This window comes from Urocampus carinirostris, chromosome 1, assembly GCF_059441175.1.
Source record: "Urocampus carinirostris isolate Australia breed hairy pipefish chromosome 1, RoL_Ucar_1.0, whole genome shotgun sequence".
NCBI lineage: Eukaryota > Metazoa > Chordata > Actinopteri > Syngnathiformes > Syngnathidae > Urocampus > Urocampus carinirostris.
This window is the reverse complement of record NC_142349.1, coordinates 75631288-75649337: the sequence shown is the minus strand read 5'-3', so window position 1 is coordinate 75649337 and position 18050 is coordinate 75631288. Positions and strand designations below refer to the sequence as shown.

The 18050-nt window shown below is 40.2% G+C and overlaps 2 protein-coding genes across 2 annotated transcripts; one reads left to right on the top strand and one right to left on the bottom strand.

Annotated features, from left to right (window-relative positions):
* Window positions 1-1186: 1186 nt before the first annotated feature.
* On the bottom strand, window positions 1187-2312 carry LOC148376960 (insulin-like receptor). Its single transcript, XM_088352337.1, has 2 exons — window positions 1996-2312; window positions 1187-1914 (listed from the first exon to the last, which is right to left on the bottom strand). Exon 2 carries the CDS (start codon window positions 1903-1905, stop codon window positions 1246-1248), a length of 660 nt encoding a protein of 219 aa, XP_088208463.1. The 5' UTR covers window positions 1906-1914; window positions 1996-2312; the 3' UTR covers window positions 1187-1245.
* Window positions 2313-10402: 8090 nt separating this feature from the next.
* LOC148376959 (uncharacterized) lies at window positions 10403-16256 on the top strand. Its single transcript, XM_088351731.1, has 3 exons — window positions 10403-10703; window positions 12050-12099; window positions 13937-16256. The coding sequence occupies exons 2-3, from the start codon at window positions 12072-12074 to the stop codon at window positions 15349-15351; spliced, it is 1443 nt and encodes a 480-aa protein (XP_088207857.1). The 5' UTR covers window positions 10403-10703; window positions 12050-12071; the 3' UTR covers window positions 15352-16256.
* The last annotated feature ends 1794 nt before the right edge of the window (window positions 16257-18050 follow it).

Here is an 18050-nt window from a genome sequence, read left to right as displayed (position 1 = left end):
TGCAATAGTAGAATAACATCTTTAGAGTTTAAATCCATCATTTCCCTCCTGTTTATTCACTTTGCACTATTTCTCTTTGTCATCCAATAACTTCTTCTCTCGATTTTCAGTTACAGAATCATGTTATGGTACTCATGTTACACTTAGAGGTTAAACTTTGTCGTCTGATTCACCATAGTCAAAAACTTCTGAAAAAAGATCTGGAAAATGTAAGGAAGTGGCATTTGCCAGGCCAAAAAGGTCCCGGCGACGAAGATCTTGAGGTCTTTGCAAAAAAAATGGCGTTGTGAAGGAAGTTCTCAAAGAGCTTGAGAAAGACGCGGTCATCCTTCTCCCGGTCCTTCTCCTCTGGGGTCTTTGGGCAAACGCAGCAAGGACCTTTCTTGGCCCCGGACAATTCTGACTTGGTGGGCTTGCTGATCTCCTCCATGTCGCTAAATCCCGTGGCAGGGATCCGGATCGGGATCTTCAGCTCTTTGGAGTAGTAATTGTGCAGGTATAGCTCTCGGTCTTCTGGCTGCCGCTGCCATCTGACGAGGTAGTAAGTTAGGTTGCCGTTGGGAAAAAAAGGCGGCGACCATTTGACCAGCAGCTTCGTGGATGAATTTGCGTAGGCACGGGGTTCTTTGGGCACGGTCGGCAATGACAGACGAGTTCGAATTCAAATAATGTCACTCTTTGCACCAGGAATGTGCTTGTCCTCCACCCGCAGGGTAATGGCCTTGACAAAAATGGCATACTGGGTCCAGGGTTTGAGGTGGTGAATGGCGACTTTGGGGTTCGTATTATTATCCTTTGGAAGATCCACGTCCACCATGTGCCAGCTGTTGGAACCGCAGCCGTCCTGGCCGTCGAATTCGGTGATGTTCTGAGAAGGGGCCTCTTTGTAGTAGACCATAAAGCTGATAAGGCCTTTGTAATCCCGTGGATGGTAGCGCTCCCACATCAGGCGGATGGCATAGCTGGACGTGCTGTTGGACAAAATCCTGAGGACGTGGCTCACACAACTGGCTCTTTCGCCGTTATTGCGAAAGTCGCCTTCCTGGGGCTTTTCCGTGACGCTGGTTTTTTCCCACATGGTGTGGATCTCAGACATGCAGAGTTTGGTATTGAGGCGGAAGAAGAGGCGTCCCGCACGGATGGTTAGGTTGTGCTGAGTCCAGTCCCAGATGTTGTGAAGGTGCTGGATGTTGATGTCCAGATTGCCGGCGATGACGGTGCAGTCCTTGAGGGACTGAGCGGCGTTCACCGAGTCGATGACGGAGGTGGAGCAGATTTTGTCGCATAGGCCGTTGCAGGCGCTGCACAGCATCCGATTACTCTCGTTGGTGCGGACCCGGAGGGGCAGTCGGGCATGCACTCGCCCTCGTGGATGACAAAGTGAACGTCGCTGGGCAGGTGAACTTGTGAGCAAAGGTCCATGGTGATGCAGCGCCAGCCCTCGAACTTGAAAGTGCCGGGCGGGCAGTCGGGCACGCAGCGGCCTTCGTGGTAATAATGCAGGCAGGCGGCGCATGCCGTGTCGCTGTTTGCGTGCGTGCAGCTGCCCAGACATTGGCGGTGGCAGCATTCGCCTTTTTCGGTGCAGGCGTGCTTGCAACGGCTGGGACACATTAATCGTTGTCCATTCGCAGCAACTCCACCAGGATGGAAAGTTCTTTTTCCTACCACACTGCAGCACGGTTGTATGCCGCAAACTTCCAGTGAGAGGTTTTGAAGTGACCCTGCAGCGCCCTCCAGAGTTGCAGGGTTGGAGCTCTCAGCAAGGAGTGTCAAATATGGCTTCACCACTGCCGGGTGCAAAAGCATCTCAGCGCCCGTGGGGTTCTTGGAGAAACCTGGGGAACGCCATCCCAGTTGTCTTCCTGAGAGTTCTTTTACTTTTTCTTCTTCTCTTTTGCACATTAAGGTTTTCTTCAAATAACAATAAAAATGTTGCTATAATTGCTACTATCAATTCGCCTACCGCTACCATTCTACCTGTTAGCATTCTACCTGCAGATATGCAATTCCTCCTAACACTTCCAGAGTTGTGGACAATCTTCACTGGTTTGAGACGACTGCAAACTATAATTGCAGCCCCCTTTGTAGCCAGACTTCCTCTGAAAGTTTTGTTGAGGAATAACAGCTCTCCAGTAGGTACCACAGTGCTATTACAATGACGCAACTAAGAACAATCAAAGCGTATGCTAAAATAGAAACATTGAAACAGTTATTTTACTCATGCTTAATTACTTTCTTACAGTGTGTCAAATGAGCTCATGTGTTTTTCTGCAATCTTTACTGCTTTTTATCAGAACCCAATCACCTGGTTCAACTAATTGGCTTTCCTGTGGAGACATAGAAAGTGTATCATCGTTCTCATTAGGATCTGCTAGTTGCTTCTGGTGCTGCAACATTTTTCTCATGTAATCAACCAGAGTACTTTCATCATCAGTTTCCCACATATTTTTAAATAATGGTAATTCACCAAATATTACTTCATATGGTGTTAGCACATTTGTACTGATGGTGTTAATATACAGTTTTACTAATTCTAGACATTTAGTCCATGGTCTTTTGGTTTCTTCCATACACTTCCTAAGTCTGTTTTTTTTATAGTTCCATTCTTTTATTTCCACTAACCCTGCACTTTATGGGTGATAAGCACAGTGATCTTTTAGGTCTATATGAAATGCCTATTTTAGTTAATTTTTTTGATTTACAAAATGTGAACCATTATCACTATAGATCTTTTCTGGAATCCCATAACATGGAATTATGTCTTGGCATAATGCTTTAGCTACTGTTAGCGCATCTGGGTGTTTTGTAGGAAAAAGCTCTATCGATTTTGAGAATGAACCTATTATCATTAAACATAACTTTTTCCCTTCACTATTGTTAAGTTCTATAAAGTCCATAAAAGGTGATTAATTACAGTTCTCTATCTTTGGAAACTGTCCTCTCTTTGGTCTTAGATTACCCTGAGCATTGTGCTTTGCACATATCAAACATGTTCTACAATTTTTTTATTTTATTATTATTATTATTATTTTTTTTTTTTTTAATAGGAGTTAAAACCATAGGTTTATCAATATCTGGTTTATCAATCCTACTATCCCTCCTGTTGAGACATGTCTTCCCTTGTCTCAATATTTCTGCCCATTTGTATAGATTTTTTGGTAGGATTGGTTTATCTTCTTGTCATTTACAGATTCCATCTTTTAGGTGTGCTCCTTTTCTTTTCCAGAGTTCTTGCTCTGGTTTAGGCGATTGTTGTTGCATTTCTTGTAGTATTTTGTTTTTTTAAGGCATTTTCTGTTAGACTTAGAACTGTTATTTCTCGTTGTGCAGCTTGTTTTGCTATTTTATCTGCAAATGCATTGCCCTTTGAAACTGGGTTTGTTTCTGGTGTGTGGGCCACACATTTACATATAGCTAACTGTTTTGGCAGCTGCACTGCTTGTAATAGTTCTGTTAGCAGTTTTGCATGTGTCACTGGTTTTCCTGTTGATGTTATCATACCTCTATTTTTCCAGTGTTGTGCAAACGTGTGAGTTGTTGCATAGGCATACTGGCTATCTGTGTATATTGTTGTTGTTGTTCTTTCATAAGTTTGCAGGCTTCTGTTAGGATCACTAATTCTGCAGCTTGAGCTGAACAATGTTGGGTTAATGCTTCTGCCTTTAATACTTTATCATGTGTTACTATAGCATAGCCTGTCCTCCTTTTTCCTGTTTCATCTTTCTTTCCTACGAAACAATACTTTCTCTGTTATTTTAGCCTTTTTTTCTTTTGTTCACGTTTTGTTTCCTTTCTTCTTTAAGTTAAATGACCATGTAAACATTATTTTTTATCCATGCAGATATATTTTTAAATTCTCATGATCTGTCTCAAGATAATTAATCTGCTATTTTTAAATTCCTATGATCCTACCTACTCAGGCTCAATCAGTTTCTCGTTATCTTCTGAAAACACTCCTTCCATAGAAATTGTTTCTTTTTAACTATAAGTCAGCATTTGTTACGTATTTATTAATCATTTGTTAATTGTAACATGCTTATACTTAAAAATTAAGCGTGGCTTATTTCACCTTCTCTTGAAAGACTTTTTATCAGTTGTCCTCCTAGGGGATCTTGTTCTTGGCGCTAAACTTATCAAAATTCCAAACCATCACACTGTCTAAACATCAAAAATCTCAAAAATGCCAAATGGAACTCAACGTCAAATCTTTTTTAATTGTCATTTCCTCTCTCTTCAATCATAATCAACTATCTTTTCTCATTGATTCAATATAAAACAACATATACTTGTCACTAATAAATTGCCTTATCAACTCGCATTGTATTATATTATATTATTATCCTAATCTTCGGTTTGCAATAGTCTTTTCTCTTTGCAGCCCCTTAATATCCTTAGAGATTAAGAGCTATACAAATAAACATGACCTTATCTGAATTAATACTTAATACTGTGTGTATTTTTTTTCCTTTTAAAAACAAAGCACATCTCATTTAGAGATTAAAACAGAAAATTTAATTTCCAATCTCACGATTTCTTTTTCTGTGTTAATAAGTCGTTATTTTCAAACTTATTTCAAAATTTTGATTATTTAAAATGACTCAGATTTCCTGCTCTTTACTATGCAATATTCTTTTTCTTTCCCTGGTTCTACTAATATGTCATCTACATAAGTTAATAGTTCGCTCTTATTTAGAGGCTCGAAACTTACTTGAGAGTAAATTCTTGGACTTTCACAATACCCTTGAGGTAATCTGGTGTAGGTATATATTTTCCCTTTAAACGTAAATACAAACCAGAATTGGCTGTCTTTATGCACTGGTACTGAGAAAAATGCGTTGCTTATATCTACCACTGTGAAATATTTTGCCTTTGGGTTCAGAGAGTTCAATAGCGTGTGTGGATCCACCAAACAGGGACCTTTGGATCACTGTATTATTTACTGCTATCAAATCCTGAACAATTGTCCATCATGTTGATGGGGGTGCCTCATTTACAGGAAATATCGGTGTGTTTACGGGCGACTCAGCACATTCTACTAGTACTCCCGCCTTCTTTAGATCTTCTATTACTGGTTTTATTCGTTCCATTGCATCTGGTCTTAAAGGATATTGTTTTATTCTGGGCCGATGTTCTGTTTTGGGTCTTATTATTATAGGTTGTGCTCCTTTTACTAGTCCTACATCTGTGGGTCCCTGGGACCATAGTTTATTAGGAATTTGTTTTAATAGCTCCTGCTGTTCCTTAGTAAAGTAAATGTGTCATTCCTTCTTTTTTTTCTTTTTTTTCAGATGTACTCCTGAGTTTACTATTATAGTCCAGAATAATGACTTCCTGGATAGTCCAGTAGAATCGCTGAACCATGTGTTAACGCCTGTTGCTACCCAATACCGTACATTTTCTCCTCTGTAATATTATTTGTGTATAAATATTGTGGTATTTCTTTCTTCTTCTTCTAAAGCAAAACAACATATTATGTCCATGCTTATTAGCATTTAATTAGATATTCATAATTTTCTTTTATATTAGTAGCTTTTCTATAAAAGTAATGTTATAAATGGTAAATGGTCTGCATTTATACAGCGCTTTTCAAGTCAACGAAGACCTCCAAAAGCACTCTATAATGTGCTTCACTCTCACCCATTTGCTTTTAGTCATCTAGACTTAACACAATTCAATGTTGAAAAAGTAAAGTTATTTGTCCCAATCTATGGTATTACGGTTAGTCTCACTTAATTTTCAACCAATTATCTTTTTTGATATTTAATTAACTTTCCCCTTTATGTTTCTCTTTCTCTTTTTTTTTATATGCTCCTTTTCTTAATATTTATTTTCTTTTCCCTTTATACCTTCTTTTACTTACTCTTATCTTTCTGTATTTGTAACTTCCCTACCTGTTCTGCCAACAATCCATTCTCAACATAACATTCCTTCCTTACACGCTCTCTCACAATAGCTTTTTAGCTCACCAGTTTAATGCGAAAATGACGTTTAATCATCTCACTTAATTTTAATTTTTTCCTTCAAACCAATTAAATCTACTATTTTTCACTTATTTAATGTGAAAATCACATATATTGATGTGCAACAAGTTATATTACTCATTTGTATTCCACTCAATACATTTTTCCTCCATATTCATTGAAAATAAATTATTTATTAACGCTTTTTCAATACTTTTTGTATAAAAATGCCTTTATCTCAAATTAATTTATTCCAATTCACTCAAATAGATTTTTTCCTAGTCTTCCCAGTCCTTATTTTACCAATTTTTTTTACTGAAAACAGGAATATCTTATCTTTTTCTGTATTATTCTGTCATTATCTTGAATTAACGCATCTAAAATAACTCAGTCATTTTTTTTCCTAAATTTCTCAGTTTTTAATTTATCGATTTTCAACTAAAAAAATTCGGACCGCAAGAAAATCTCCAGAACCATCTGTGGCCCCCGGTGCCTGTGTTAAACACCCTTATGGTGAACACCTATTCCTCAAAAAAATCTACTTTTTCCAACTCCTTTAATCTGTTCTATCAATTCTTCTTAAATATCACTCTTTAAACAATCTCAGCTCTTTTGAAAACGTACTTTTTTTAGCGTTTAGCTTTCTTTTTGACAAGTAAGACAGACAAACATATAACATAAGACATACACAGGGCCCAAACAATCAAACTTCTAATAAATTTAACAAAATTTGGTGATTTAGGTTTCTTATTTTCTCTTTATACAGTATGTTTTCTAAGTTTAAAACCTCTTCTTCAAATCTCTCATGGCGAGTTTTGAAAAGATATTCTTCCTCTTCCTCATTTTTATCCTTTAGCTTTATCTCTATCTCAAATTTCATTTCAGGCTTTGGTCCTGGTTCCGGGCCTAGTCATGCACTCTGATAGTCTTGTGGGGAAGAGTTGCCTCCGCAATTTATAGCAATATGCCCTTCCTTCCCACAAGACCAACAGGTTCTAGGTTTATTGCTTGCACGTGATCCAAAACCTCTGCCTCTACCTCTAGATTGTTGAAAAAACACTGTGGTTCCTTCATCTTCTTGGTAGAAAATTGTTGATGGCTTCTTCTCCCCTTTCTTACTTTTGATCACTTTCTCAGCATGGAGGGCATGATTTATGTATTCTGCAAGTGTTCCTCCATTCATGCTTATATAGTGGCGATTTACCCATCCACTAATCTCTGGTAAGGAGCCTGAGTGCAATGCATTTTTTAATTGTTGTTTATAGGGGCCCTCGTCAGCTCCATCACCAGGTTCTAACCCACTATGTGCCCTAAACACCTTTTCCATTCTTACTCTGTATTCATCAAATGGCTCATTTGGTTTTTGTTTACATCTCCCTATTTCATTGTAATTTGCTCTTTTCCTGTATTTAGTTCTGATTCTTTCTAGGAGAGGGGTCACCTGTTGTGTCAATCGTTTAGATTCGGGTGCAAGTATCACAGGAGGGTTAGCGTCATTAGTTGGAGAGTATGCTACTTTTACGTGGAACCAATCTGGCCCTAATTGTGTCATCCAAACTTGCTGTACTTCCATTCCGTTTAGATGATAAGATCGCCTTAGATTTTCTATCTGCGTTATGAATTCCTCTACATCCTCTCTCTCCTGTCTTGGCCTCCTTTCACCTTCCTCTCGCTGTCCTGCTATTTTTATCCAGACTTGTGTCTGTTCATAACCTTCTTTTCTCATCTTATTATTTTTCTGTTTGCATTTGTTTCTTATTTTTTGTTGCAGTTCTCTAATGCCTGCTGTGGACAACTTCCCATTAAAGTTATATTGTTTTATCCAGTAACATAGGGGTTTTATTGCTGAGGAATCTTCCTTTTCAATAACTTTCCAGTCTTTGCACGAAAAATCTTCTAAAAGCTTCTGTTTTGCTTTACTTTGCCCCTTTCCCATTTTTAGAACTAAATTTGGACTCAGTGGTTTTTAATACCTAGTGTATTCTAACACTGAGTTTCTCTTTCAACAGGATGGTGATAAATAACCTTTTGTGGTAAAACTCACTTCAACCTATGCAGGTAGAATTTTCTTGCATACATGCATCCACAAAGGCTCACCATTTATTCCCTGTTGCTTTGGTATAAAATACAATTACCTAGTGGTAATAGTATTTTCTTTCACACTCACTTTCACTCTTTTTGAAGAACAAAGAACTTCCCTTGAGTTCTTTTTAAACAGAGAGGAACCCTTGCCCTTTTACTTAGAGGAACCCTTGCCCTCTTACTTAAAGAACTTCCCTTGAGTTCTTTTTGAAACGGAGAGGAACCCTTTCCCTCTTACTTAAGACTTCACTTATTGAAACATGAATATTTTGTTTGTTTGTTTGTACATGATTCAATTGTTTGTTTGTTTGTTTGTAAATGATTCAAATTGAATCTTTTCTTCCGGCGCTGTCACGAATGGCAGCCACTCCAGCAGCTCCCGTGTTATTTTCGATTGTTCTCGATTGTTCTCAGCTCAGGGATGCTGCTGGAAATGTGAATTTCCCTTCGGGGATGAACAAAGTATCTATCTATCTATCTATCTGTGTCTTAAGTCTTACTGGCCACGTTTCTCTTTTACCTAATAGTGCCTAGGATTGTTAGGATTTATTTTCTTAACTCTGTTTTGAATTCTTCACACTCATACCCTTTTACTTTAGTCACATGCATTCCTTTTTAAAATAAAAGTTTTACTCACAGTTCTCTGAGTCCTTGGACTTTCCGTCAACCTTCGGATCCCAACTTGTAAGGAAAAGGACCAGTCCCGAAAAGGGTCTTAATGCTGTGGCCACAGACTTGCCTGGATCTTTACTCACACGCTGGGATCGTCAGGTATCTTGGAATCCGGCTCTCGAAGGACCAAATAAATGTCAGGTTTAACCCAACAGATGTACAAAACCTATATACAAAAAGACACAAAGAATCGTGAGTATAACTTACTTGCAAGGAAAATATCCATAGTCTACCCTAAGGCAGTCTGCTGGATACTCTGAAATATTCTTATGCTCCTTGTCTATTTATTGTGTTCGGAAGGCCCTAATTTACATAAGGTCACCTCTGCTAAGGGAAGGGGAGTAATCAAAACAAACAGTTGAGACCTGTTTATACGATAACATGTTATCCATAGCAAACAAAAACTAGGCGTGCCTGCGGTCAGACAGGTCCCTTATCTGGCCGCAAATAAGGTGTTATCCTGTTTCCTCCTTCTTCAAACACAAGCAAGAAAGGCGCATTGTATGCAAAGAAGCTTGTGCAATAGTAGAATAACATCTTTAGAGTTTAAATCCATCAGTTATGAAGCAATGTTTATACAGAAAATGCCACAGGTTGACTGAGCAAAGTCATGGCGGGAAAAACATTGTCGGTCCTGAGAAATAATACTGTCGGTTGGAGAAAAACATTACGTAAGCACGAGGGCACAGTATAAAAAGCTGATCATTGTAAACTATCCTGTCTCAGTCTGATGCGGAGATTATAATTCACGCATTTTTTACCTCCCGTCTCGATTGCTTTAATGCACTACTCTCCGGTCTCCCGAAGTCCAAAACCAAGAGCCTGCAGATGGTACGAAATGCGGCAGCGAGGCTTTTAACGAAGACAAGAAAGTTGGATCACATGACCCTGATTTTAGCTAACCTGCATTGGCTCCCTGTTTGCTTAAGATGTGATTTCAAGGTTCTGTTGGAAGTATACAAAATCATGCATGAACTTGCTCCCTCAGATTTGATTTCCCCCTATGTTCCGGTCCGGAGCCTTCGCTCTGAAAACGCCGGTCTGCTCGTGATCCCAAGAGCCAAGAAGAGATCCGCAGGTTGGAGAGCGTTCTCCATTCTAGCCCCGGTGCTGTGGAATGCTCTTCCTCATGAGGTCCAACCTCAGTGGAGATGTTTCAATCCAAGCTTAAAAGACACTGCTATTCTATAGTTTATGAATGACCGATATGCATACCAATGGGATGCTCAGATGGGTCCTCTCCCTTCTTGTTCCTACCTTCCACAACCACCCGAAGAGCCAGGCCGTTGCTGCCGGTGTTATGCCGAGAAATGCACCCCTGCTAAGATTTGCATCCGCTAGCTATTATAAGCACTTTTACCTCATTTTATCTCACTTGTATATCACTTTTCGGGAATGTGGACTGGAGGATGCTGCCTGGGAGGGTGGGAAGAAATCCCACTTGAGAAAACAGAGCTGCGCCCCTGCACAATAGTATTGCCCTTTACACATTGATTAACTGCTGTTAAAGTGTCGATAAAAATTGTTCAAACCTCATATTGTTTATTTGCTGTTAAAATTGTCAATAAAATTGTTCAAACTAAAAAAAAACTAAACTAAACAAAACAGGTAAAAAAGGAAAATGGAAAAAAAGCTCTTTTTGTGAAGCGAGAGTTGTTTCACTGGAGCTGTTGCAATGTATGTGTTTCACCCGGTGCGGTTATTGGGGGACACCTAACGTAAAACAGAAGCCCCGCCCACATTATTTGTCTTTCCGGGTCATTCCCAGGGTGTTATGCGCTACGCGGCGTTCCGCTCCAGCCTTGTGGAAAAGCTCCTTTTAACTCCCTTAAAGAGTTCATGGTGAGCCTCAAACGCGACTAAAATGTTCTCCAGAGGGAAAGGACGTTTAAATAAGGAGCTTCAAGAAGAGAACGAGGGGAGAACATCGACGTCTAACTCAAGTTAGCATTAGCAACCAGCTTCAAGTTGTGTTGAAAGGAAAAGGTTGGTCACTTCCGGTTTCATCTCATTTTCCACTCCCGAAGTCAATTTACCAAACATCTTGTTACTTTTCTATATTCTTGATGTGGCTGCAAGGAGGTGAAGTCCATTTGGTTGATGTAACTTCTAGCTATAGCCCTCTACTGCTAACTATTAGCTAGCAGAATTGTGTTATTTAGCTTTATATAGTACACTATATAACCATATAGCTAGACAGCTATGTCAAACTCATTTGAACTCGGGGGCCACACGATAGAAAGAACATTCTCTTGGGGGCCGGACTAGTAGATTCAAGAGAAAGAAAAAGAATGATAAAGAAAGAAGAGAAAGAGGGAGGGAAAAGGATAGAGGACAGGACAAAAAAAGAAAAAGAGAGATAAGTCATGCAAGAAGGGAAAAAGGAGGGGAGCGGAAGAAAGAAATCCAAAGAAAAATAGAAAGACAGAAGGAGAGAAAGGAGAAAAGAAAGCGTGAGGGGTAGGAAGAAAGAGAAAAGAGAGAAAAGGAAGTTAGGGCAAAAGAGGTTAAAAGACAGGGTGAAAGAGACAAAGAGCAACAAAGGAAGAGAAAAAGAGAGACAGAGAGTGGGAGAAAAGGGGTGGAAAAGAGAGAGAGAGAAATAAATACAAGTAGTGTCTTTGTTGGAGGCACCTGGCTTTGGCAACATCAAGTTGACCTATTTCAACCTGCAGCTTATTTTTCTCTGGCGCTTCTCTGAGTGTTGTCTGGCGGGCCGGATTCAATCCCTTCACGGGCCTGATTTGGCCCCCGGGCCGCCTGTTTGACACCTGTGGCTTAAGACGTGATTTGAAGGTTCTGTTGGTCTGTTTATACACAATCTTGCATGGACTTGCTCCCTCGGATTTGATTTCCTCCTATGCTTCGCTCTGAAAACGCTGGTCTACTGGTGATCCCAAGAGCCAAGAAGAAATCCAATAGTGTTTTCCATTGGGTGCCTTGGTGCTGTGGCATGCTCTTCCCCCTGAGATTCCATCCGTAACCTCAGTGGAAATGTTCAAATTTGAGCTTAAAAGACACTTCTACTCTATAGCGTATGAATAAGCTATATTTTATGTTGACAATATCTGTGGATTATTTGCCCTTGTGTAGGTTTTAGATCAGGGGATGGTGTCATCATAGTCTGTGGTTTGCAATAATCTGTGGTCTGTGCGGCCCTTTGAGACTCTTTGTGATTAAGGGCCAAACAAATAAACGCGACTTGACTTTGTACGAAAAATATGATCTCACTTGGGTTGTAAACAGCTTACGAATTCAAATCATTTGCCAATACATAAAATGTAGATACATCTTAGCAGCCGATAACTCAATGATTTATTCTTTCTCTATAGATCGAACCCATTGAAGCAAGCCATGGCAGCCAGACTTGACTTTGAAGAAGGTAAAATTCTAAAAAGTATGAAAAAGCTCTTCATTCCTGATAAATCAGGGGTGTCAAACTCAATTCTACAGAGGGCCAGAACTACAACCACACCTTTGGTCACGGGCCGAACAGGATCAATAATTATTGAATACACTTTCCGTTTAAAAAAAGTGAAATAAATATGAATTTAAAACAGTCAGGAATATTATTCCAGAAGAAACAAACTTAAACATTCAATGAATGAAAATTCGTTGCATTCCATGAAAATATCTCCTGTCAAAATGAAAATATGAAAAAATGGTAAATATAAATCAAATTTGTGCTTTTCACTTTGGGAATTCGCTTTAGTGAAAAATGAAATGAAATGATGTGCATTTCTCTAGCGCTTTTCAAGTCAATGACTTCCCAAAGCGCTTTACATTGTGCTTCACATTTCCCAATAGCGGCCGTGCAGCCATGTAAGGCGCTAACCTACTTATTGGGGGTTCAGTGTCTTACCCAAGGACACTTCAGCATGTAACACGGACAAGCCGGGATTCGAACTGGGATCCCTTAATCCCGAGACGATCGCTCTACCTCCTGAGCTACTGCCCCCCATCACACTTAAAAATGCATGCAAAAACCCACACAGGTGAGAAACCTTTTGAGTGTTCAGTTTGTGGTCAAAAATTCATACAGGAAGAACTTTTAAGAATCCATATAAGAATTCACACAGGTGAAAAACATCTTCATATTCTTCTTGAACTCTTCAACTTTCTGTATCTTTTCTCCGGATTCAAGCTTTTTCAGCTTACTCTGAAGTTTCGTCTCGTAGTGCCGTTTTACATTCAATACCTTCATTCCGGCCACAAAATCTCCACAAATAAGACACACAGGTTTACCGGCAATCTCAGTTAACATCATTTTCTCGGCCATTGTGGTTTTTAGTATCCGAGTATAATTTGAAAGTGATCAGGGTTTCATAGACCCGGGCCATTATAGTAGATGTATATAAAAAGGTTTCACGGGTTGGATATAATTGTTCGCCGGGCCGGATGTGGCCCGCTGGCCTCCTGTTTGACACCCCTGGGCTAGAGGATAAAGGTGACGTCGGGTGGGAGGTACAGCACCTTACTCAACGAAAACTCATCCAGGATAATGTCTTCAAGGCTGGACGGGTGAGCAGGAGCATGATCAATTATTTCCTGCTTTGTTGCAATGTCCAGAAAAAGTCTTTTCTGTTTCTTTTCTCCTCGCTGCTCACTTTTCCAAATGTCGTTCTTGGGGTCCATCGTTAATGTTTCGTATCGTGTTGTTTACAGAGCAGGAATGGGACCGAAAGTGGACACAAAGGATAGATAGATAGATGGATACTTTATTCAACCGGGTAGGGAAATTCCCAATTACAGCAGTATCCTTGTGTTGAAAAAAATAAATAAATAAAAGTTATAGAATACAAAAATACCCGATATAACGTGTCGATATAGAGTATTTAATCGAGCTACTGAAAATACACACTGTCGTAAAAATAGGTTAATATGCAAATGTGGGGGTGGGGTTTAGTGTGGGCTTTTACTCCCCCGGGTGGAGTTAAAGACCCTCATGGCATGAATAAGCGGTAGACACGAGATCATGCCGGCACTCACGCCAGGTACGGTACTGTGGAGCGCCGAAAAGCAAAGTATGTTTATTCGTATCCTGAAAAAAAATCGTACCTCGAGGTCATTTTTTACGCTCAGTTTGCTCGTAACCTGAAAAACCCGTATGTAGAGACGTTTGTAAGTAGAGGTATAACTGTATATATATATATATATTTATAAAATATATGAGTATGTGTAAATATTTTTCTAAACCATGTGTGTCTTGTGTCCTGCAGATGCCAGTGAAGATTACCTTCTTCCTTGGCAACAGGAGACAAAGTTGCCTGCTGTCAAAAAAGAGGAGGAATATTTAGAGACAGTTGACGTCAAAAGGGAAGAGGAGGATTTGGAGCTTGATCACGTTAAAGAAGAAAAGGAGGAAGACTATTTGGAGCTTGATCACACCAAAAAGGAGGAAGATTTGAAGGAGTTTCCCGTGACTGGGGTCCTTTTAACCTCCGAAGATCAACATGAAGAGAACAAGGAGAAGGTGTCTCCAAGCAGAAGCTCCGAGACAACAGATGATGGCGACCGACAGTCGGACGGTGATAACAGAAATCACAAATGCTCGCAGTGTGGAAAAACGTTTCAATACAAGTGTCATTTGAAACGCCATAGCATTGTCCACACTGGAGAGAAACCCTTTTCTTGCTTGGTTTGTGGTCAAAAATTTACCCGGAGAGGTACCTTAAAAATCCACATAAGATCCCACAACGGTGAAACGCCCTTTTCCTGCTCAGTTTGCGGTCAAAAATTCATCCAGAAATCACACTTAAAATTTCACGCAAGAACCCATAGTGGTAAAAAACCCTTTGCCTGCTCAGTTTGTGATCTCAAATTCAGCTTGAGAAGTAACTTACAAATCCACACAAGAACTCACACTGGTGAGAAACCGTATTCCTGCTCAGTTTGCGGTCAAAGATTCGGCCAGAAATCAAACTTAACCAAACACTCAATAACCCACACTGGTGAAAAACCCTTTGTCTGTTCAATTTGTGGTCTAAGATTCACACAGAAATCACACTTAAAAACACACGCAAGAACCCATACTGGTGAGAAACCATATGCTTGCTCAGTTTGCGGTCAAAAATTCATACAGAAAGAGCATTTAAAAACGCACTCAAGAATTCACACTGGTGAAAAACCTTTTGACTGCTCAGTTTGTGGTCTAAAATTCACCCAGAGAAAAACCTTACAAATTCACACAAGAATCCACACTGGTGAAAAACCTTTTGAGTGCTCAGTCTGTGTTCTAAAATTTGCGCAGAAATCACACTTAAAAATGCACGCAAGAACACACACAGGTGAGAAACCTTTTGAGTGCTCAGTTTGTGGTCAAAAATTCATACAGCAAGAACTTTTAAGAATCCATATAAGAATTCACACAGGTGAAAAACCTTTTTCCTGCTCTGTGTGTGGTCAAAAATTCAACAAGAGAAGTACCTTAAAAATCCATACAAGAACCCACACTGGTGAAAAACCTTTCGCCTGCTCAGCCTGTGGTAAAAATTTCACCCATAAATCACACTTAAAAAGACACTCAAAAACCCACGCTGATGAGAAACCCTTTTCTTGTTCAGTTTGCGGCCAGCGATTTTCATGTCAGGGTAAATTTCAGGATCACAATTGTGCTGGTGAGAATAGATGTTAATTATTATTTTGAATAGAACATCCATTGATGAGAATCACAGCTACTACTGAATGAACAAATTTGTGTACTCTTGACACTAGAGACATGTGTTAGCCTATTTAATTATTGTGCTAGTTTTTTTTAACCTGTCATCAAAGCATGGTGACTTTTTATGGATTTCATTATTTTGTAATACATATTAGCGTATTTGAATTGTGAGTTTGTGACCCTCTTTAATGATAATGATTTGTTTTCCACCGAACGCATTTAACATTTGCTCCCCTGTTATCTTGCACTTTTTGTGATTGTTTTATCGTCTGCTTCTATCTTCTGTGTTTTTCGTCCCGTTTGACAACGACACTTTGGATTACTTTCTATCCTATGGTTCTGGGCTTTAACGCACAAAAATGCGTTTATTCGAGGAATCAACTCCTTGCCCTGAAGAATTCTTGTGCCGGCGTGATGAGGGGGCCCTATCGTGAATGGAGAGCCGAAGCTAGCTAAGCGATTAGCAGCATTATAAGCTTTCGGTACCGTCCGTAATCGTGATAAATGTGAACTCTCTACCAAATAAGACCGATGAACAGACTGTGCTGGTGAAAAACATCAAAGCGAACAGGGAGTGCAGTTTGCTGTCTTTTACGGAAACGTGGCTCACGTTTAGCATCCCGGACGCTAACATGGAGCCACATGGACCTACCCGGACCGGAGCTGTCCGGAGCTAACTGGCTTCAGTGCCGTTGGGCAGAGACACGAAAGCATGCCGGAAGCGGAGAGGAGGTGGACTCGCTAACACGAGGTGGTGTATCCCTGGGAACAAAGATTTCCATCTGCCGCAGGGACGTTGAACTTTTGGCCTAGCGTGTGACGTCATCCACTCCGCTAAACTACAACAAGCACCCCGAGGTCATCCTGTTAATCTGTTAATAAACAACAAAGGATACTGCAGGAAGTGTGAATTTCCCTACGGGGATGAGTAAAGTACCTATCTATCTAAGTGCCTTAAAGGATGATGCTGTTTTAAAAAATCTGAACTTAGCCACGTGTGGGCTAGTGGTTCATCCAGATGCATCACCTGATGGGCATGGTGTATGACGCTATCGAACGACCATCGTTTGGGCTCGTTGGAACCAAATGCCCACTATTCAAAGTTACATAGATTGCAAGTACAGTGGAACCTGGGTTTTCGAACGCCTCTTAGTTCGAACAAATCGGAGTCCCACCAAAAATTTGGAGAAATCCTTGCTTCGCTGTTAGGTCAAAAAATCGGAGTTCGAACGCCGGTAATGCGCGAGTGCGCACGATGGGATGCGATGCTGAGCGGCGTACGGGTGTAGATGGCTCTTTTCGTGACCGACTGTTACCGCGTGCGGATGTGCTTCCTTTTGCTTTCGCTTTTAATACAGGTGTACCGAGTGTTTTAGCCCCTAATTATGCCTCTGAAGAAAGTCAGTGCAAGGGGCAAAGTTGCTACAGGTGAAAAAAGAAAAGTAGTGCGTACAACTGTTGCATTTAAGAAAGAAATAATAGCACCACCGTCCACCTGCGCCTTCTGCTGAGCACCACAAAGGTAAGAAATCCTCATCATAATTATTTTCTTTATCCTTTTTTTATTTTTACACGTTCATGTTCGTGTAATCTTTCGTACGGATGATTACGATAATGCGAACGTACGATTAGCCTGGGTTAGCTTCATGTTGACGTTAAACATTCGAGGTAAACATTCAGGGTGTTGGAACGGATTACAACGATTTACATTATGTTTAATGGGAAAAATGATTTCGGTGATCGAACAAATCGGTTTTCGAACGGGGTTCTGGAACGGATTACGGTCGATAACCGAGCTTCCGCTGTACCTCAAAATGGATCACGGTGTGCATAAGCTGAAAGAAAACCATAAGTCCAGGGGAAGTTGCTGATTCCAGGACTCGAGTGGTGTGACTTTGTTATCTCTGCCAATGAAGACATTCTTGTGCAGCGCATTCACAGAGACAAAAAGTTGATTGTTTTTTCTTGTATATTTGATGTTGACAATACCTGTGCATGATTTGCCCTCATGTCGGTTTTAGATCAGGGGAGGGTGTCATCATAGTCTGTGGTTTGCAATAATCTGTGGTCTGTGCAGCCCTTTGAGACTCCTTGTGAATAAGGGCGTCACAAATAAACATTATTGTGGAAACAGCCCGAGTAATTTGCCCCTTTCTGTAGCTAGATGGTAAGGCGCCCGCTTTGAGACTGGGAGGTTCGGGTTCGCGCCCCGGCCGAGTCATTCCTAAGACTTAAAAAGTGGTCGGCGGCGCCCTCTCTTGGCTGCGGCTGCATCGGGTCAGGTGCAATCGACATTTCGTTCTGCGACATTTCGTTCTGTGTACATTGTTACACAGAATGACAATACAAGGAAATTATTATTATTATTATTATTATTATACAAGATGCAAGGAGTCCTGACGTAGGAGGGAGAGTTCGTTTATTGCAACAGGAATCTCAATGCAATACTTTGATTAAAGAAAAAGTCAACGAGCTGCAACGAGAGCCATGTGTGTCATTTAAGGAAAGCAAAAACATAACACAAAATTCAACACTAAAGCATATTGCAGGTAAGTTATCAGGAGTCAAATATCGATACACATCTGTGGGCATTAGCTGTGAAGGATTTTATACATTTGACTATAAAGGATTTTATACGATCGAATACAAATTACCGTATTTTCCGCACTATA

What these genes read in the sequence shown, in the direction of transcription:
- LOC148376960 (XM_088352337.1), bottom strand. Translation starts at nt 1,905, where the DNA reads ATGTGCAAAAGAGAAGAAGAAAAAGTAAAAGAACTCTCAGGAAGACAA.
- LOC148376959 (XM_088351731.1), top strand. Translation starts at nt 12,072, where the DNA reads ATGGCAGCCAGACTTGACTTTGAAGAAG. An exon ending in CAGACTTGACTTTGAAGAAG is followed by an intron (nt 12,100 to 13,936) that starts GTAAAATTCTAA and finishes TGTGTCCTGCAG; the next exon opens with ATGCCAGTGAAGATTACCTT.